Below are 22,420 nucleotides of genomic sequence, written 5' to 3'. Positions count from 1 at the left end.
CAAGATTAATTTCAATGTGCAGAAAAATAGCAGAGCAAATAATCAGATTTTACACCTAAAAATATCAAGAAATTGAGAAACAGCCAACGATGTGTCAAAAAACATCATGCTCAAACAATTTCAACACATCTTGTGACAGTGTAAAATGCCTTGTGGTCACTAAGTCCTGAGCTTAGAAAGCTTTTTTGACACAGTTTTCCATCATTTTCTTGAGGAAAGTTCAGAAAAAAAAAATCTAAATGAAATACCCATGATATGAATGAACATTAATGTTACAAGATAACAGTGAAGAAGTTATAACTGCCTCTGATCTATCCAAATAAGAAAGATGCTTTAACAAGCCCTGCTGGAATGCATTCTCTGCCCAAGTTTCACTAAGAGCTAGATGACAGAATGTAGAATATACATACTAAACTGGCTGATGATATCAAGCAGGAAGAGACAGAAACAACATAACAGGCCAAGATTAAATTCAAAACTGAATTGACAATGTGGAGAAAAGCCCCATTACAAAAGATCCCATAAAGCAGGAATAGCAATAAATACTTAGAAAATAGGGGGGGGGGGGGGAAAAAAAGATTAATCTACAGTTTTCATGTACAGGACACAAATGTTAGAATTATTGGTACTGACTGAAAGACTATCAATCCAAGATGACAGGCACAAAAATATAGTCAGAAATGGAGGTTTTTTGTTTTGTAGTGTTTTTGTCTTGGTGCCTCTCTTTTTTTTTTTTTTTAAATATGTATATATGTGTATATATATATATATATATATACACTTATATCTCCTGCAAAACAACGTTTGTTCTTCTCTGTAGAAGGATGAAGATAACTTAAGAAATTCCTTACATCACAGCACAAGAGATTTTTCATCTATTTCTGTTCCAGCTAAGGGTTACTTAAACCTCCTGTCTTCATACTTCTGTCAAAGATAACTAGAATTAGATTGTATCACAGGCTGTATCTTGAATGTATACTCAGTAACAAATGCTTCCTGACATACTGCTAGAGCAGTGGTTCCATCTTCTAGAATGGAAAAAACAGATTACTTGTCTTTTATCTTGATGTTAGGTCACTCAAGAGGTACATATTTTTCATTCAAACTATTCCTCTTACCTTCCCGATTACATTAAGGCAGGCAATACAAAGAGCATTGCACCAAAAACAGAACATGGAAAAACAGGACCCGTTTCCAGAGTGCATGGAAGCAAAAGTGCTTCTACTCCCGCTCTGTTCATGAAAGACATGTCACAGAATATGACTCTAGTTGGACAACAAGGAAATAAGGCATTTTGAAAATGGAGTAAAATGTACTTCCAACTCTGCTTTTAGGTACTGGTACATTTTAATAAATCCAGCCACCACTTTGAGGAAAGCTTACAGAATACATAAAGCTTTCTCTCTCTCGCTTTTTCTTTTTTTTTCTTTTTAAACAGCTAGATACAGTAATTATAGGTATTTTGGCAATTAACAAGAATCCATTAGCAACAACATAATCATTGGAAAGCTGAGTGTGCCTAACGCAGACAGAACTTTTCCAATAAGAATTATGAACAACTCTTAAGTACAATTCCTGTCAAAATGTTTCTCTGAATAGCTAGAACAGTATCAATTAAAAAGCCTAGAATATTAATTGTTACCAGATTAAATTAACAAAATCAGTACTTGATGAAAATATTAAATATAGCCTTATTTTTCTTTTGCACTTGTTTTCTTAAAGAGAAGCTAATATTGCTGAGTTTGTATTGAACAAAACATTTGTTTGCTACAAAATAAAACCACTATATTAAATCTAAAATTTCTTCTTCATTATGAACATGCAATTCATCTGAAGGCTTCCTCAAGAAGAATATAACTTTCAACATGTATTTAATATTTTCAGTTTGAAAGTATTATGTTTGAAAATGCTATTTTCTCAGGAGAACATTACTATGCTGTTGTCCTCCATTAAATTTAATGCAAAAAATATAGAAAATAATTAACTTTAATAAATACATTTGAATGAAATACGTAGATAAAATAGCCTTACTTAGCATTATGCAAAAATAGCTTAGGTAGTTAAAGGTGATCAAGTTCTATGACCTTCAAGGTCCAGTAAATATAATCTTCAAGCTTGTATCTGTGCCTTCATTCTCCCAATTCCTAATCTGGTATTAAAAAACAAACAAACTTCGAGCAGTAAATCATGTACAATCATGAACAACCATGACTGAATAAAAGGCAAAGAAAAGAATGACCTCTCCAATACATTCATTCAATCACCAATCTTACTCAGTATTGTGAACAAGTTTAGCAATAGTAGAATCTCCCTTAATTCCTAGCTAGCTTAATTTAAATGTCCATTTGCACTTCGCAAATCTGTTTTGTTTTTTTCTACTTTCTTATAGATGTTCATACATTGAAGTCTGATGTTTTACCATCATTTCCTCAAGAATGTACAAAGTCAAACTGAAGAAAAAAAGGATCAGTAACTAATTTTTAATGAGGTCTCTACACAAACAAATTCTTAAAGATTTCAATAATGTAGACCCAAAAAGTTAAATGTTTTTTACCCTAATATATACTGCTGCTCTTCCAGAATCTCCTTGATGTTCAAAGCACCCAACTTCTTGATATTTCTGCTAAAAACTAATGCTAATAAAACTAATAAAGTAGTTACTTATTAGCACCATTAGCCATGTTACTTGCATGTTACTACATCCAGTCAGAATAACAAAATTAACCTTTTATTTGGCTCTGCTTCTTCCATTCACAAATATGACAAAACAGAACAACGTGCAAGTGTCTATACCCTCGTTCTTCACTGATTTCAGAAAAATTGATACAACCTACATACTCCTAAAGTTTCCCTTGAGAATTTATAAGAAAGAAAGAAAATATGCAAATGCTCACAAGTACATGTGTTATTTGCCATGAAGGCTTCATCTAAACTAACTAACATATACAAACTGAACAGCTGTCTTAAGAAGTCTTGTGTAGGAGATAAGCATCAACACCTGTTCCAATTATTGTTATTTCACATAAAGTACTGAATATAGCATTAGAAGAGTCAAAATGGATCAGGTCAGATCCCTTTAGCATTAAGAAAAAAGAGCCAACTATTGGTTTTGGAAATCTTATTAATTAGAATAGCAAAAGAGCCTGGAAGAAACTGTTACTTTATCTTCACAGAGGATAAAAAATAGTATCCATAGTATTATTGCATTTTATACAACTTTAGTTAAATCAATGAGTTTTTTAAAAGGCCAAATTATCTATGAAGCCCTCGAGATCTAGGACTAATTATGCAAACACAGACAACAAATACGTGTATTGGGATTCTAGCTGTTTTGTTACTTGCCCTCTTCACAAGAAAAAAAAAAAAAAAAAAAAAAAAGGAAATCCTGTCAATCTGGTAGAAAAATGCAATTGGTTCTTCGGAAGATGTTTGTCTATTTATACATTAATGGTACACTATTGTGTTATTATGTTCAAAAAATAATAAGATAATTAAATTTTAAACTAGGTGTTACAAATATAACCAAAATTGGGTCCAATCTTTCAAGTCTTAATATTTCTAATTATTTCTGTACATCTTTTCAGAATTTGGGGGGGGCAGGGGATAAGTATACTAAGGTAGCTGCAACAGCTTTCAAGAATACTGTATATAAGGTAGTCCCTGAATCTATAACCCTTTCTTTGGCTAACAGCTCAAATCTCCTGCCACACAAAATATCAGTATTCTATATGGCAGCACTCTTAAACTGGGAGAATTACCTTGTGTTGAGCATGCCAATACTGATTTTTGGGATAAACTAACATATTTGGTAAAGTAAATCCCAAAGTAAACTACGTAATAAACTAAATGAATAAATCGTAAGAGATATCGGGGAGGTAAGGGGGTCAGAAAATAAAAGAGGAACAGTTTATTAAAGCACATTCATTTACAGCTAATCATTACAATAACTCCTTCAATTTGGTTGAATTTTCAGTGCATTTTTGAAATGCCCTTAATGCTTAAGCATAGCTTTGTATCCAGTTCTCTTCTCAACATGAAACTGCTAAGTGTAGTCATGTGACCGCCACAGATTACTGCTCCAAGGGGAAATCAACATTGCCAGAACAGAAAAGTGGAAAGAGATAAATATTACTCATGCACACAACATGAGATCATGTTCCATTTATTTTACTTTAAGAATCAAGCTACAGAAATTGATGTGGCTTCCAATTTGACCCTTCTCTTCCTCTTCCTAATCCTATTTGAAATAATCATAATTTCAAAGATTCAGAATGACGATAGTGTTCTTCAGTGGTCTGTGACCTTAAAGTTGTCACGCAGTGAAACCAGCACTGACAAAGTACAGGTCCTTCAAAGGCACCTCATGCATCCCCATTACAATTTTTTATTTAATAAAGACAACCAATACTTTATATATATATATATATATATATATATACACACACACACACACACACACATACATACATACACACACACAGCATTTTCTCCGTATATAAACACCACTCATCAAAAAAATAATAATCCAGTATTACTCAACAATACTGCCCTCTGTTGCTGCCGGGATTGTGGAAGAGATGGGCAGGGAAAGAAAAAAAAAAAAGATATACATAAAAAAATAAACTATTACTATATATAATAATATTAAACTATTATTATATAAACTATTATTATATATATATACACACACACACACATTATATTATGCATTTTAACCAGTAAACATGTCTCTGTGCCTTATATTTTCTTCCTTTGTCTGAACTATATATTGGCCACTATATACAGAAGAAGAAAAATCTAGTGCAGCTAGCGCTGATTGTAATGCCTAAATTTCCAAAAGGAATTAATATATAATTCTTCAAGGGAAACCAATTTTTGAAAATTCAGCATGTGCTTATCTAGAAATCAATACACTCAAATCTGAATTTTCTCCAATATTTACTGAAGGGGGTGGGTATTTAAAAATGTAATTAGTATTCAGATCTGCAATGTGTCAAAATATATCAAATATCTTCGTATCATAAGAATCTTCTTCTCACCCTCCACCACCAAGTTCCTATACAGTGCTTGTTAATAACAGCTCAAACACCAGCAGTTTTAAATCCAGAAGGAAGATTTTGTTACTTCTGAAAGTTTTGGCAAAGCCTTCCTTTTCCCCTCAATGAAGACTGGAAGAGATCATTCATATATGAAGAAATAAAATAGAGAATGTGGAAATGGAAAAGCAGTATTTACCCAACACCCAATATTCAGCTGATTCTAGTATAAAAACTAGAGTAATCTATCTGCCACTCACTCCCAGAGAAATGCTAGGATAAAATTTTCATGAAAATTTAAAGCATTATAAGTGACAGAATGTACAGAGAAGAGTGACAGGAAAATAAAAACACAAACAGTAAAAAAGAGAATTGATGTGATCAATAATATAATACAGAAGTACAGAATTATGCATTACTCCAAAATTGCAAAGAGAATTGAATGCTTTCATTTTTCATTTTTATGTAATGAACAGAATTTTAAGATCGTATCTCTGGAGTTATCAATACAGTTACTTGGAATTTATAGAAAACACTGGGAAACAACAGCAAACGAATTTGGAGAAGGTCAGTACTGAGAAATCAGAGCATACGGATGGTGTGTCAGTGTTATCTATGGTTATTCTTCCTTCCTGGTTCAATAGCCTGTGATCAGAACTCACACACAACTACACAAACACAAAGCAAACACCACATTCCCAGAAGGTCTGGCAAATGATAAACTCATGGAAGAGGCAGTAGTCAACCATGGCTTTTCAGTATCTTTATCTTTGCACCTTGGGATAGGAAACAGAGGAGCCCAAATCAATATGGTAGACAGTGGGCTCCAGCAGGTCAGCTCTCCTTCATTCTCACACAAGGTTTCACAGACAAGATGGTCTCATACAGCAGAGCTGCCTCGTGCTATGTTAGAGCACCAATGGTAATTTCATGTAGCCTGTTTGCTGCATGGAGAGGTTCAGAAGCCAACAGTAACTTGCAAAATAAGATATAAATTTTGCATGAAAAAATAGCTGAAGAAAAACTACTGAAATAAAATTTATATTCGCTTTCAAAAATAACATGGCAAAAAATTGACAAAAATAATATGTTGAAAAAAGTAAATTGTAGATCCATATTCTTATACACCCTCCAAAAAATGTTTTTCCAAGCATTCTGATATTAAAAATACAAACTTGCAATTGATCCAACATCACGTCAGCTAAACCACACCAGCCTATATGGAATTCTCAATAACCCTGTACAAGAATTGGCAGATAATTGGGTTGACAAAGTTAATGCAGATGTGAATCCTATTACTACACAATCAATCTTCCAGATTCTGAATTAATGCTTTCAAAAGAAACCTGAAGACAGCATCAGAATAACTAGAAATTAGAATTCCTATTTTAAGTCTTGAAATTGAAGAAAATTCCATAAATGAAATAATTCCACTTTCACTTAAAACAAATATTCCATCATAATAATATTGCTAATTTTAGGAAAGTACAGCAAGGACGTTATTTCCAAACTCCTTCTCTAGTTTTGTATTAAAATCGTAAAATATTTATCTAAGAAAAACAGATTAGTTTCTCAGAAACATAGCTAAGACACTCAAATTCAACAAAGCTCTGATCCCTGGCCTTTCAGGGTAAACCATTCAGATGATCTAGCAGAACAGCTTACAGCAAAAATAGGCAAAGCAGGCAGAAACCAATAGTCAGATCTGTCTTTTGCTACAAATTTAAGTGCAACATCCCTCCAGCACAGCACAAGAACTCATTACTGCTGTGATTATAGGTTTGAAATAAAACATACTTCTGATTTCAGTCCAGCAAATTCAGAACAACTCAGTATTTGCTACAATCAGTTCCATTTGCAGTCAGTAGGATGAATGTCCAACTCACTCATATTAGATTTCTGACACTTAAAATTTCACTATTGGAGAATACCTATTTATATTTAAATGAGGTTGCATAGCACACTCCAGATTTGGCACACTTGACAGTCTACCTTATAAAAATAAAAGCTAGAAAGCATATTTAACTTTTAGCTGCTTAGTGTTAGTGCATTAGACTGTTCACAGAATTCTTTTGAGGGATTTTGTTACAGCCTGTAAAAGGGGATTACCAGACTGTTCTTTCTAATTTATGTGAAAATCACTCAGTTGCATACCAATATCAATCAGAACAATAAACTTTGACTCTGACACATATAAGGCTAATTCATGATTGAAACTGACACGGAGAACCACTTTAATCAGCTAATAATCATTCAAAATTACCTCCAGGAAAATCTCTCTAGCTTCAGTATTTAGATTAAGTGTCAAGTCTCAGTCTCAACTTCTTACGAAAGAGGCAGCTTCACTTACAACAAATCTCTGTTAAGTTGACAAGAGTTAATGTACCTGGCAGCTTCACAGCACATGGCAGGTTTAGGTGCAGAATGCTGATGACACTGGAGCTTTGTGCCACCAGCAGAAGTCATTAGGTGAAAGAACTTTCAGATGAGTCACTTCTGTAAATTATTAAAAGAAATTACCCTGAGGACGTTTTAGCTCAAGAACGAATTTACTTGGAGGACGCTTGATAAAGCTCATTTTCATTTGAATTTGGTATGTATGGTTATAGAACATTATTCACCATATACTGGATTATTTTTTACAAACTTCTGTACACAGATAACTCCAAATAGACACAGCAAAAGAAAAACCTGTCAGTTTTTGATAACTCTCAGACAAACCGAACACCACGTGGAATTGCAAAACAGAGATCAATTGAGCAAACTTTGACTTCAGCTGCAGCCGATGTATAAACCTATAATTTCCTATACACAGTAGTTCAAAAAAAAAAATGCATGAAATCAAACAATGAAGGATGCCTAATTTTGTTTCAAGTAAAATAAAAACTTTTCCTTGCCAGCTGACCTGCAGAGGAGCCTGTAGAGATACCATCTTGAAGGGGAAATTCAACCAAAACACTGCAGGGCATTGCACTAAACTTAACTATTCATGCCAGCTATGAGTGGGCTCTTATCAACTGCCTGATGATCCTTCCTCCTGCTGCCCACTAAAAGCCTTGATAATAATAGCAATAAAGGATTTTTTGTATACATGGCCTGCCCTTAGAAGGACATGGTTGTTCTGAAGCCACACTGTGTCCTACGCCAATTAAAAGGATGTTTATTTGTGAAATAAAACAAGCTCTGAGAATGCACTGTGCTTCTTGTATTTAATGCATTTTTGCTCCTACTCTAGCTAAGTGAACATCCAAATAGTTTGCTTTGTTCCAAAAAGTGATTTGGATCTGCAGATATCTTCCTGAACCTGCAGTGCTCCCTCAAGAAAGCCAAGGCACAGACTCAGACTGTATTTCCACATTTATGCAGTAACACTGGCTGAAAAGATTTTTGATACACATTTCCCGAGGAAAAATGTCATACCATTTCGCCAACCTAGATAATCTAGCATGTCTGCTGCTTTATATTCAATTAAATTAGCCAGCATTTCTGCGTGTTCTGTTAATTAATCTCACCTAGAAAAAAATGCCACTATGCCAGGTGAAAAACCACTGCTGCTGCAGCTACACTGCAGAGATGCAGAATACTTAAGACAGAAATTTTATAATTATACATGAGGTGAACTATGTGAAAAGAAAACATACTCCATGGGGTGGGGGGGGGGTGGAATTGCTTCATTCTGCTTGGTTGGCACTGAAGATCCAATGGCTGGTCCAGCCTGGCCAGGGCTCCTGAACAATTTCAGTCCCTGACATTTTCTTCATCCAGGTTAAAATAATACTTGAGGAAAGAGGATTTCTAACTGAATGGCATTCATTTCTCCCATACTTACTTCACTGAACTTACATTTAACTACTGCTGGGAAAGTTATGACACAATATTTGCAAATCCAAAGCTGAGTGAGACAGGCAGTCACCCAACCAGAGAAAAGAACCTTCCATGTTTAGTAAGACAAGCACTTACATTAGTAACAGAAAATAATACACCTCATGTAAGAAAGGGGACAAGTTATGACAGTTATGGGAATCATTATTCTGAATTTGCTGACTTCTTTCTGGGAAAATTTCAGCAATAAATTCATGTAGTTCTTTACAGTTAATACACCCATGTTTATTCAAAAAAAAAAAAAAAAATAATGTCACTATAATGACAACCCGTTCTCTGAGATACACTCTGGGTAAGTAAATGTTAAGCAGCAGGAGAGTTTTAAGTTACACAATATCACAGATGTGCACTACAGAGAAAAACATTTTTTGCCCCACACCAATCAGAAGACTTCTGGCAAGAAATTTGTTGGTTCTTTTTACAGCAAAGAGGATTTCTCTGTATATTGCTCAAGACATTCAGTGGAAATCCATAAATAACTAAAAAATAAAAGCAGAAACCATTGAATGTTCATCTTCAAACTAAAAAGAAATACTATTTAAAAAAACAGTGATTTAGATAAACAGCTTCAGTAAATCACACAGGCATAGTTCTAAATGCCTTTATGTCTTTTTAGTATCACCAGAACATGCAAAAGATACAGTCACCCAGATACAATCTGCTGGGCTGCCTAACTGACAAATAGCCCTTGTACTGGAACTCTGCAAACAAATTAGTATCAATAGCCCCAGGCACTGCGCTGCTCATACCTGCATATTTGCTGCACAGCCAGAACGGATTTCTAAACATGCTTAAGAAAGCATCCATAAGATCTTAAGGACTTCCTTCCTACTGCTTGTATGATTTTGCTGGGTAAAACTGAAGGGTAAGGCAGTAATATAACTGGGCAGAGAATGTCAGAGGAAAAAGAAGAAAAAAGAGACCATTAAACTCTTCAACTAAGCATCACTCAAAAGCAGGGATTATAGAAGTGGAATAGGTGGAAACACCTGCGTTCAAGAAAAAAAAAAAAAAAAAAGCAGGCATACTCTTTGAAATGTATTTCTATCTGTCATCAAATGTATAGCTTAGACTCCAAAAAAAAAAATATATATATATATATTAAATAATAAACCATAAATTTTTAAAACAGAAAAGCCATAAAACCCAGTACTTAAAGGGAGCTTCCAGTATTTAAAAGGGGGCTTATAAACAGAGGGACATTGAATTTTTTGGGCTTGAAAGGTCAAAGGGGAATAGTTTTAAACTGTAAGAGGTGAGAATTTAGATTAGATGCCAGGAAGAAATTTTTCACTCAGAGGGTGCTGAGGTCCTGGCACAGGTAGCTCAGAGAAGCTGTGGATGCCTCATCCCTGCAGGCACTCAAGGCCAGATTGGACAGGGCCCTGGGCAGCCTGAGCTTGTGGATGGCAGCCCTGACAACATCAGAGGGTTGGAATTGAGTGAACTCTGGGTCTCACCCAACCCAAGACACTCAGTGATTCTATGAACCTAAAATATATTTCTTCATATATTCAAATGAGTAGCTGAAATGTTATCGCTACCACAAAGGCAGAATTGGGCAAACCAGCGAGTTGTTATTGGCTGTGATGGATATATTTTTTAGACATCTTAAACATATATACATAAACATTTCACAAACAAAGTATTTTAAAATAAAATGTGGGAAAAAAAAAAAAAGAAAAAAAAGAGCACTTATTCTACGTTTTTTTGTTTTTGTTTTTTTTGTTTGTTTGTTTTAAACAGTATTTTGTGGATTTCTTTCCCTTGAAAGCCTTCAATCATTCCTTACTAACTTTTGGTACCTCCAGGTTCCTGCTGCAGGGAGTTCATAAACTGAACTGCAGTTCTTTTTGTTTAAGCTAGCTACATAGATCACTGCAAAAGTAATGCTTCCTATTTATTCAAACAGAAGCCACAACAGACACAAAGAACACTATAACACTATTTGATAGAGCAAATTCTCAGCTACTAAACATAGTCACAACCATTTAGCTATGCATTTTTACTGGCAATCATCAAAATCTGCACCAGCAGAGAAGACCCACTGTCACTGTTGGCACTGGTGAAATATACCACCCCCCACTTCATTGCGCTCACATCAACTCCACAAACATCCAGCATTGATGAATACCAATGGGTGCAATTTTTTTTTTCCTACATGAAGAAATTAAATTCCACACCTTTGATTTGTATGTACTTTCATGTTAGATGCCATTCTGTCTGATAGCAGAAGATGGGCAATCATACAGCAACAAAATTTAACAGAATACTGGTGTGAAAGTTCAATCTCCACTGTCATCCACTCCGGCTGTGAGCCAACATAATAGAATAGAAGGCATTATTTTCAGGACAGCCATTATTCTTGGTAGCTTTATTTATTTCCCTTTGTTGATTACATAGGAGAGAAACTGAACATTTCTTCCCTATTCATTTTCTTCATGTCTCGTACAACTTTAGTACAGTAAGAAAATAAGTTCCTTTCTGTTGGGGACAGAGCTGTAATCCTTGCTCAGAAATCATTGTACATTCTTGATCATGTGCTGCCTTTTTCAAACCTGCTCCATGTCTGCTACATAGTTTGAGAGATAGAGGCCAGAATTGGAACATATCCTGAACATGCACACCATGGAATCATTCATGTACCAATGATGTTACAGAACCATGGAATTGTAGGGTTCAAGGTGATTTCGCAGGGTGACTATCTAATCCAACACCCTGCTAAAGCAGGTTTCCTAGAGTAGGCTGCACAGGACAAGAAAATCCAGGTATATCTTCACTATCTCCAGAGGTGACCCTGCAACACTTCTGAGCAGTTCGTTCCAGTGCTCCGCCAAACTCAAAGCAAAGACATTCTTCCTCATATTTTTACGGAGCTTCCTATATTCCAGTTTTTGTTCATTTCCCCTTGTCCAGTCTCTCGTAGTAATATCTGACTCAGGCTTGAGGTTTTCAGTTCAGACCTACTGAAGCTGTAGAGAATATCATAAGAATGAGCCTTACACGTTTTTAAAGAAAATACTAAAAATTTGACAGCTCATTGTTTGTTACTGTCTAACACAGTAATAGATCAAAAATTCCCTTTTTTTATTTAAATGAATATTCTTGATTAATTTCACTATATTTGTAAATAGTAGATTATAATTTTTTCCCCCCAGTTTCAGGCAATAATTTGATAAAGATCACTAATGCAAAGTCTATAGATATTTTGTAAAATATATATACAAGAGTACCCCTAGACAATTTCTTTAGAAGTCCAACAGTTAAATGTCTAGCAGATAATATATATATAGGTGGTTTTTTTTGGTTTTTTTTTTGTTGGTTTTTTTTTTTTAATTAATGGAGTAGCTGTACACATGCAGGAAATACTGCAGTTTTTACACACAGGGGCAACATATCGCAACAAGGTCTTTTTGATTCACATCCCAGCAACTCTACCTAAACACAGAATATCCTGGCAGTATGGATGCAAAAAGACAGAACAGGATGCTGTGCAACAATCAGTGAAGAAGTTTTCTGCAGTGTTTGTAAGAGTAATATTCAAGAAATAAGATTTTGCACTGTAGCTTACTATCCTTGTATTCTTAATTGTTACATTTGTACTGTAAGGAGAAAAGCTTTCCATAGGATGGTAAAGAAAAAACAAGGTAAGAATGACAGACTAGTATTTAAAAAAGGATGACAGCATTTCAGAATGATGAGTAGACAAGTGAGGGATACCAAGATGGTATGACATCATACAGGAACATGGGAATGTCAAATTCTAAATATAAACCCTATAAACAGCATAGGTTCAGCTCTCTATGTTATGGACAGTCAAATTTGCTTCTCAAATCTAATTTTATTTCTGGTCTATACATTGCTGTTTCCATTATTGCTAACATTCCTCCTTCTTCCCATTTTCTGCATCTTTCCACTCTATCTTTTATTCATGGTATTAAAACATTTATTTTTAATGAATACAAAGACAAAAATACTGTCTCACCTCCTATCTGATTTAACATCTAATATTGTCCCTGAGTATAGTGTGAAAAAAAAATGAAAAAGTTATTGAATAGGATAGATGCTCTAGAAAGCAGGTCATATTGTAATAGCTAAGAGAAGAGAGAGGAAATAAAAGTGTTTTGCTTCTTGCTCAAACAAAATGTTTCTCATACAAAACAAAGAAACTTGCATAGCAACCATTAGATTCATTTCAAAAAGATATTTCCGCACTATTAGATTAAAATTTCACCTTCCTTCCTATGCATGAACCTCTTAAGTTTTTATATATATATATATACACACACGAAAAAAGGTCCCGCTGTCAAATAGCCATTAGAACATCCCACATCAACTGGTTGCCTGAAGAATATTTTTTAATTTGATCATGGCTGGTCATTTTCACCACAACTGCTCAAGAAATTTTAGATTTACAAAAGAGTTAGAAAATTCAAGGTTGCAATCAGGCATAAAATTTTCACTTTCTTTATTTTACAATTAACTATAGGCAAACTGAGCTTTGAACTGTCTAAGATCCTCAAATAAAAGTTGAAGGCTAAATTATATGAAGGTGCTATTCATGATGATTAAACACCTCCCAGTGAGCTGATCACGCAAACTCATAGTTGTGCTTTAAAAACCAACTGCATCGGTTTTACCAAATGAACTTACAAATCTCCTAGACCAGCAGTAGTCAAGAGAAGTCTAAAAGAACTTTCAGCACAAAAATGATTGTATAAAGGGAAACACTGATAGAGTACGTGTGCTTAAAACATCAACTAGCAGAGAAATAACTGCAAGTCAGGAAATAAAACCTAAAATTAAAAACAAAGAAAAATAACAAGAAAAAAAGAGGATGATTTACAAATACCAGGAGGAGACAAGAAAGTCGAGTTATTTAATAAAGTCAAGCAAAATGAAATTTGGGGCTAACTACAGCAGAGTTACTTAATGAAATTACCAAGAAATCTCTAGGCATCCCAACAGCATTTTAATGACGTATTTAACAGCGACTGGTGTTGGAGGAAACAGTTGAAACAAGTCCCTGCCACAACAGTCCTGGTTCAAGTCATGTTAAAGAACACTTCCAGTCTTCCCATTTCAGGGCCTGTACTGCAAGGTGATGAGAGACACAAGAGGACACGCACTACATGAATGGCCATGAAAGTCAGCACCCCCTTGAAGTTAAGTCTCCAGGGGGCATGCAGCTCTCTTGGCTTTTTTGCTTCAGTTAGAAATAAGCGATCAACAAGAACTCAGCTGTGTAACCACGATATTTTCACATACACAGTGGCAAGATGACAGAGCTTCCAGAAGTGCCAGAAGTTTCTAATGCAACTTTTTTAAATGGAAACACACTGCAAACAGCCACTACATTTATGAATGATATAAATCCATAGTAGCAGATCAAGAGATTGGATGTGCACATTGAAATACAGACCTGACATCACTTAGGTCAACCTCTTGGAACAGCCATAAATAAAATTTCATATAAGTGGGGCAGGTGTGGTATACTCTCCATCCAAAGGGCAACAAGGCTGGTGAAGGACTTGGAGAATATACCCTACAAGAAGAGACTGAAGAAACTGGGGCTGTTTAGTCTGTGAAATGGAGGCTGAGGGGAGACCTCATTGCTCTCTTCAAATATTTGAAAGGTGCTTACAGCTAGAGCAGGGTTAGTCTCTTCTCAGAGGTGACAGGACAGGGGGAAATAGTCTTAACTTGCACCAGTTTAAGCCGAGGTTGATATCACTTCTTTATAGAAAAGGGTGGTTAAGCACTGGAATAGACTCCCCAGGGAGGTGATTGAGTCACCATCCCCGAATGTGTTTAAATGTGATGCTTGGGGACGTGATTTAGTGGAAGGTTGTTAGAATTAGGATAGTGCAGTTGGGTTGTGGTTGGACTTGATGATCTTGAAGGTCTTTTCCAACTAGAGCAATTCTATGATTCTGTGATTCTATGAACCAGAGAAGGCAACCAACCACCACCCTACCAAAAATAGCCTTTGTACAATGTGTGACAAGTGTCATTTTTCTACATCTGGTGTTGACTTCTAGGGGCTTCCATTCAGTTACTTGCAGCCTAAGTGCAGAAGGCTAACTAAAGGCACTCAAAGGAAAAGCCTGGAAAAAGGCCAATACACAGAAGATAGGTTTTTATGGTTTTTTTTTTTTTTTTTTTTTTTGTGGGCCCTTGGCTTACAGCAGAGTGACATGGGTAACATTCACAATTAAGTTTAACAGCTTTGGTACAAGACAACCTTAATGCTATAGCATCAGTATTTACTACATAATGAAATCTTACACAATTCATTTGCTTTAATTGTGATATCATTATAGTATGCAGGAAGGTAATTATTTAGAAGAAACATATTCTCCCCATATAATGTAGTTTAGAAGTACACATTTAGATGATAATCCAGTAACATGCCAACTGAGAGGGGAAAAAAAAAAAAGAAAAATAAATAAAAGTATGAGTCTATGAATCAAGTCTATTTCAGGGTATTAAGTGTTTACAATTTAAGCAGCAATCAAAATAAAGCCAGAAAATTCATGTATTCCATACAAGGAATCCTTTATCAATGTATAATTTAGCCATAACAAGAACACTCACTTTCACATCTTCTTGTTTTCTGGTAATGATCAGACTGATGACTAAAATATTTTATTCTGTAATTGCCCAGCATCAGTAAGTTCACATTATCACATCAGTGATAGCACACAGCCTCACAACAAAAGAGGAAAGCACAACAAAATGTTTTTCATCTTTGCTCAGTTGAAAGACTAAGTTGTTTCAAATGCAAAAAATTGCCTTTCCCCCAAGTTCTTGACTGACTGGTGAAGCAATGATGACACAGCCTTCAGGCTCTGTCAGTTTTAACCTACATGTCTACCTTCTTTCCAGTGACGCAGAGAATAGCTCCAGGTTTCCCCCTCTGTGCTGAAGGTCACAGCCTAGGGAATACCAAGCTCCCTTATTCCTCAACTAGGACTCTCTTGAAAAGGCAAGTCAAATCAGACTAGCCAATTAGAATAAGTCTTTAATTCCTGTGATGATACAGTTACCTGAACTGTGCTGTGCTTCTGCTTTCCTCTGTGTTATAATAAAAAGTCAGCTCTTTTCAGAAAGTCCCAGGAGAAATTTGAGGTCTGCCTGCTTGCTAATGGGTCATCTTAAGCATGCATGCAGCTGAATAGAATGGTATCTACTTTAATAGTAAATGTTAATAATCTAATTACTTTGATTCACAGTTCAGGACTGCATTCAATTTGTGGTTGAATCTACCATCTCCCTCTGATACACAACAAGCCACTCCAAATTAATATTTAAAAACAAAATATTCAACTTGGCAACCTTTAGAACCTCATTTTCACTCACTTACCACTATAAACAGAATGTTTTAATTCTGCTCTTCGCTTCACTACCAATTAGTAAATGCTCATTAACAACTGTCTCTCTCCCCAGTATAAAATACTCTAAATGAAACTCAACTTTAAAAGTTTTAAACACAAAAAGCACAAAAGCATTATCTTGCACATATTTTAAGCATTATCAGTAACAATTATGGTTATCAAATGACATGTTTGTTGTGGCTGCCATCCTTGCCCCCATCTGCTTTTTTTTTAAAAAAAAAAAAAAAAAAAAAAAAAGCATTCTCATCACCTCTCCCAAAAGAGAACAGAGCAACCAACATTACATTGTAAGGCACCCAAGAAGACAAAAAGGTCTCTTAAAAAAAGAGACTATATACTATATGCTGAAACCAGGCAGTGTAGAAAACATTCATATAGACTCTGCTTCAAATCCAAGAACTATCTGCCTGGTCACACCAGGTAGTCTGGTTGCAGAAGAGGACAGAAGTGGTGGGACCTATGACATGCACTCCAAATAGATACAGAGCAGCCTACTATAAAAAATGCTGTCTTTTATCTCAGAAAAACTACTATCTATGTGATTTCTCTTTAAATAGATAGAACTTGATTTGAAGAGAAATTATCACAGGCAGCTGCCTCAGGCACAAATTCCTGCAGCTTTAGACTGAGCTGTGTAATGAACTCCCAGACTTTCACATAGCTCTGTAAGGATACGAATAGAGCCCCTGCTATATACCTATTAGCCTAAAAAGACCTATCCAAGCACACAGCATTCTATTTCTATCCTGGCCTGTAATCACTAAAACCTGTGGCATCAAAAAGGACATTTTCAGCAGATTTCTCCACATATCTTTTTCTACTGATGAACTGTCTTGGGCTTTTCACTTTTTTCATTATCTCCACACACAGAAATACACAACCATAACTAGTGTCCCCACTCATCTACAGACAATGAGTGTTCTCAGTTCTCTGTAAAGATGCTAAAAGCCAGCAGGAAGGAGATATCTCACTCCACTAGCAGGTGTGTGGAGGAGCTGAGAAAGGACAACAGCTCTGCCACAAGACAGCTGAGACGGGAGCACAGCTGTGTACCTGGGCATCAGCACCAGAAAGGCAAATCCTCCTGCTGAAACAGTATACATATACATCAGCAGCATGCCAACAAAATGTGAAGGTCTTTTGAAGCTGAAATATATCTTGTCCTTGGCCAATACAGTGCAGTGAGGGAGCAGTCTGAGCTGATTCATGTCTCAGGAGGATAAGACAGCAATGCACACAATGACACTCCAGCATGTGCTTAGGGGGAGCTGCAGTGACCACAGCAGTTCCAGCAGCTCTCAGTGATAATCAGGTATTTACATATTCTCACTTTGCCTCCTTGTTCAACTCCTTCATTACCAATGAACGACAAGACTAAGACAGACGGGAGATGTGGACAGGGAGGAACTGGATGAGTTTTAACAGCAAGGTATTATTAGATCAGGCAAGTAAGGCCATATGCTGCTTTGTCAGCCGCAGATTTAACTTACTGCCTGCCTTCAGAGAGTTAAGATCTACCACTCCAGCTATCCCAGAGGGCTGTTCTTTCCTTCTTTCCCTACCCATCTGTTTAAACAAAGCCTGCTATGTGTGTTCTAATGTCACTTCTTTTCCCTGAAAACCTAAATGCAATTGAAAAATTACGTAGGTCACTCAAAGCAATGCTTTTTATTTATTTCCACAGTAATGAGAATAGATACAAAGAGCACAATAATGAAATCTGATAGAGCAAATTCTCAGCTACAAAACAGTATTTTTTCCAACAGTCACCGTTATTAGCTATGCACTGCAGCCAGCAGTAAAAAAGAGCCTGTATGCTGAGGTCATCATGCCCACTGACTGTTTCACAGTGTTCCATCACCCACTACCTCACATCTATTGTTTGGTATCCATAAAAGTCCAGCAAGTACTGATAATATCTATGGGTGCCATTTCTTCTGCACGGAGGGATTCAGTTCCTTACCTTTGCTTCATATGCTCTCTTGTGTCAGGCACCATTCTGTCAGACTGCCCTGCTGCTGCTACCTGTCACATAGCAACAAAATATAATGGAATATTGGTAGGAAGATTCAACTTCTACTGCCATCCCACCAACACCCACCTCTGATATTGCGAGTCTACACAGTAAAATGTGAGACAAATTTCAAAGCTGCTCTCATAGTGTTACGCAAAATCTATCACAAACCAGATTGAGGAGCTTCTTGTTACACAGTAGAAAAAGTCAGAGTCAGAGAAAGGCGCCTGATAAAAAGCAGCCTTGCAGTATTGTGGGAAATCAAATGCAGGGCAATGTGGGACTGTGACGATGAAACGTCAGGAGATATCACAGTGCAGGTCTAGCTTGCAGAAATCAAACTACTGAGTTGTAAGAATAAAGTAAAAATTGTAATGTGCTAAAATAATAATAGCACTTTCCATTGGAAAAAAATCAATGAGAAATCAAATTTTATGAAAGGCATATAATGTGGTTTGCCCCCAATTCTTAAGTTATATAGCAAGTCTGACTCTATACAAACTGAAAATGCTCTACAGTTTCTACATTACTCTTTGCTAGTCAGTACAGTCATTTTCAGGCTTTGCTGGAGCTACACTGTGTTCCACTCTCCAGCAGACTGCCATTTTGCCAACAGCAGCTGAGTCAGTAGTTCACCAAGGACTATACAAGGACTGATGATGGCTGAGCATCAACTACACTCCAAGCCCTCCCAGCAATGTCCTGCTCCTCCAGAAGAACACCAGTCCTGAGAACACAATACAGCACTAACAACATAGCTCAAATCACTGCCTACAGACCTCCAGAATATCTATAAATCATCTCTACACAGCAGTTCCATACCTAAGAACCGAGGAGTTTTTTCTTATTTATATATTCTTCACGTAAGAAGGTAATATCTTTGCTAGAATATTATTAAATACTGCATGCAGGAGTCCTTAAAGTTTAAAAATCCATAACTTATTTATATACCATTTTTATTTAAAGGCTTCTGATGCTGCTACAAGTTGAAACAATGCAAACAGACCATCCTCCTGCAGTCATTTCCCTTCCTGAGTTCCCACATGCCTTCTAAGTAAGTCATTCTACAAAAGACAAGTCATAGGTAAGTTTATTTTGTAGATTGAGATCATGCTAAATAATTACTAACAAAAATGTTTTAGTTAGCTCCAGGCTACCTTGCTGCATTAGAATTAAATGGTAACTATTTGTATTTTCAGTGGTGACAAGATCCACTGGGCTGATGTCAGCATCATTTTGAATGCAATTATTGCCGTCTCCGAAGAAAGCTTATATCTAGACCTTGTCCTTTGGAAGAATTTATTTCCAGTCTGGTGAAAGTCTCACATTTCTTTGGGCATGACCCAACAGGGAATATCTTGATTACTCTGGAAAACTAATAGCATATTAGTATCATTAAAAGCTACTCCCTTACTAAGAGGTTAAGATACTCCTTTTTTTTTTTTTTTTTTAAAAGGAACATTTATCATCACATATCATTTGTGCACCAGTAGATAACCATGCATATTAACTACAAAGAGAACACCAGTAAGCAAAATACTCTTTTGAATGCTTGCCAAAGAGCCATGTGACATTTGCTTTGATCTGGGGTTCAGGGCTGTATGTTTTGTTGTTTTGTTTTTGTGGGTTTTTTTTTTTTTAATTCTCATTTTTGCAGAAATACCCATAAAGAGTAACAAGGGAGCACAGAAATCTGAATCCCAGCTGTTATTCTCTTTGGATGGATACCAGAAATGCCAGCATTTTGTATGCTTTTACTAACAGGCAGAAGAGATGGAAGAAATATGAAGAAATACTGTTTGTTTTCCCATGGTTAGTGACAATGAAGTTAAAATGTACAGAACATGCCACACTACAGGCACTACTGAATCATACTGGGAATACCCATGCTGAGTCTTTCCTTCTAAGGAGAGTGCCTGCAGCCTCAGCCATTTTGGCAGTGTATTTTCCACAATGTCTTACTCCATCTGTGAGTATTAGCACTACAATCTGGCCCTGTGTTAGTAGTTTCCAGTGCTAATTGAGCATATATAAAGACACGCACTTCCCTGTGTTGCTGATCCCATCCTGTTTTTTCCCTCTCTAATGACAGTATTTAAGATGGAAATATTTTAACAATGCATTCAAGCCATATTGCAAACTAAATTGTCATGGAATCAAACAAATACTCCCAGAGGAATATCCTTACATAGATTCATACAAAGCTCAGTTTGCATTCAGTGCCTGGTAGTGTACAATTTCTGCAAACAAAACACTGCTTGGATAGGCTTTGATTCAGCATAGACACAATCTCTCTCCCCATTTTCGTCTACATTTGCCTTTATGCAGACTGACCCCTGAAGTCCTTTGTTTTAAATCTTCCACAAAACTTAAGTGGACAAATTTTGCTCCAAAGTAACCCTTCACAGACATTGCGACAAAAAGCAATGAAAGTTCATGAATCCAATGTAAAAGGGTTTATCACTTACTAAGCAGAAGAAAATCAGGTGCCTAACAGAAATTCATGAAGTTTTTTCCATCACAGAATCACTCAACTCTCACTTAGATAGAAATACAAGTAGTCCTTGTACTCTGATCTGAGTGTCACAATATCAAGTTCAAATCACCCTTCTACCTAGGATCACATAGTATAAAAAGATGGCATAAAATCTAAGCTCACCAAGTATTGCAAGGCATCCTTACATTCTACCAGCCCATTCACTGAAGAAGGCCTGTGAACGGCACAATATAGAATTTAAACTACTTTGGGCAAAGGCAGCTGAAATGCCTACAACTTTAAAATTAAAGCTCTTGCATTTTGAAGTGTTTCTTGTTTGCTTTTTCCCTCCCTAATATCTGCAGGCCAAGGTCATACTGGCAGCTAGAAGAAAGCACATAAAAAGCATAAATCACAACATTCAGCACTCTGCTACCAGGCTTTTCACGCTTTTGATAAGTACAGTCAGTGTGCGTTGTGTTTTAGTCAAATGCACATTTTTTACTATTGTTAATATTAAGACTACCTGAAGCAGACAAGAATACATTCATTTCCCTAATCATTATATGGAGTTAAACAAAAGGGAACACACACCATCCTGATCATGCCTTCAGTCTCCATCCACAAACATCCTGTTCATATTTAGACCAATGTTTAGCTAGTCACCACAAACATTGTCAAGCAGAAGATAAGTGAAGAGATGGAGGCCAGGTAAGAGCTGAAGACACACGATTACTAAGGTGAAAATTAAGTATTGATCAAATAATAATTAAGATACTGCTTTATATTTTTGAAGTAGAAGCAAAAACTATAATTGAGTCTGTTCTACCCTCTATTTTACTAACTTATCTAACAAAGGCAAATCTGGTTCCTTTACCATCAATAGACTGCTCATCTGACTTTGATTTCATTAACATCTAAACCATTATAAATGGAAGCATGTAGACAGCAGAGCTTATTCTCTAGCTTATTTCCCTCTCTGGATTTAAACAGAGCCATCAGGGCCTGACAAAGATACCCCTACAGATTTGTGACACACAGCAAGCGTTACTATGAATGAAGCTACATATTAGCACTACGGTCCCTGGCTATTAGCGCAAGAACTCAAATACATCTTTTCTTACCATTCATTTTAGTTGAGTCCAGGCCTTGAGCTTCATTCAAACATGAATGAAATTTAGGTGTAATCCACACAAAGCAATGTTCAGATATCATTAGGAAAAAAAGAGGTTAAGGTGAAGAGGGAAAAGAAAAAAAAAAAAAAAAAAAAACACACCACCAAATTTTAGCAACTTCATTAGGAGAAACGACTTGAGAATCAATGATAAAAGGAAATGTGAGACAGCCAGCAGTGCTCTCTGAGGAGACAGGAGAGACGGGGGTGGGGGAGTGAAAACGAGCCCCATTGCTGCATGCAGCAGAGCCCATCAACAATACAAAGAAAAAGCTTATGTCACCAGTGACAAGACTTCACATGTGGCCACTCTCTAGGTGACAGTATTTCATACAGACAAACAGAAATCACTTAGAACAGTAATGGAAGGTATGGATCACATAAAGCTTTCAGACACAAAACTTAGGGAAATAAGATTTTGTCAAAGTCAGAATGTATTCA

At 36.2% G+C, this 22,420-nt stretch overlaps 1 protein-coding gene across 6 annotated transcripts in view; it reads right to left on the bottom strand.

Annotated features, from left to right (window-relative positions):
- The window catches only part of ZNF385D (zinc finger protein 385D), a 394,027-nt gene that overhangs the window by 319,779 nt on the left and 51,828 nt on the right, over positions 1-22,420 (bottom strand). Inside the window, exon 1 of one of the 6 annotated variants that reach the window (XM_042816869.1) lies at positions 7,942-8,009. The exons of 2 other annotated variants lie outside the window; for them this stretch is intronic. In XM_042816869.1, the coding sequence (XP_042672803.1) occupies positions 7,942-8,005 (64 nt within the window). In that variant the 5' untranslated portion in view covers positions 8,006-8,009. Of the gene's footprint in view, positions 1-7,299; positions 7,364-7,386; positions 7,492-7,941; positions 8,010-22,420 lie in introns of those variants that run through there. 3 more of the 6 variants (XM_042816870.1, XM_042816873.1, XM_042816872.1) reach the window with 3 other exon arrangements.

The sequence above is a fragment of the Centrocercus urophasianus genome, unplaced genomic scaffold (genome assembly GCF_019232065.1).
Source record: "Centrocercus urophasianus isolate 14NV4802_14NV808 unplaced genomic scaffold, USGS_Curo_1.0 seq_16, whole genome shotgun sequence".
NCBI lineage: Eukaryota > Metazoa > Chordata > Aves > Galliformes > Phasianidae > Centrocercus > Centrocercus urophasianus.
Note: the sequence above shows the minus strand (reverse complement) of the source record. Positions and strands in the feature narration are given on the sequence as shown.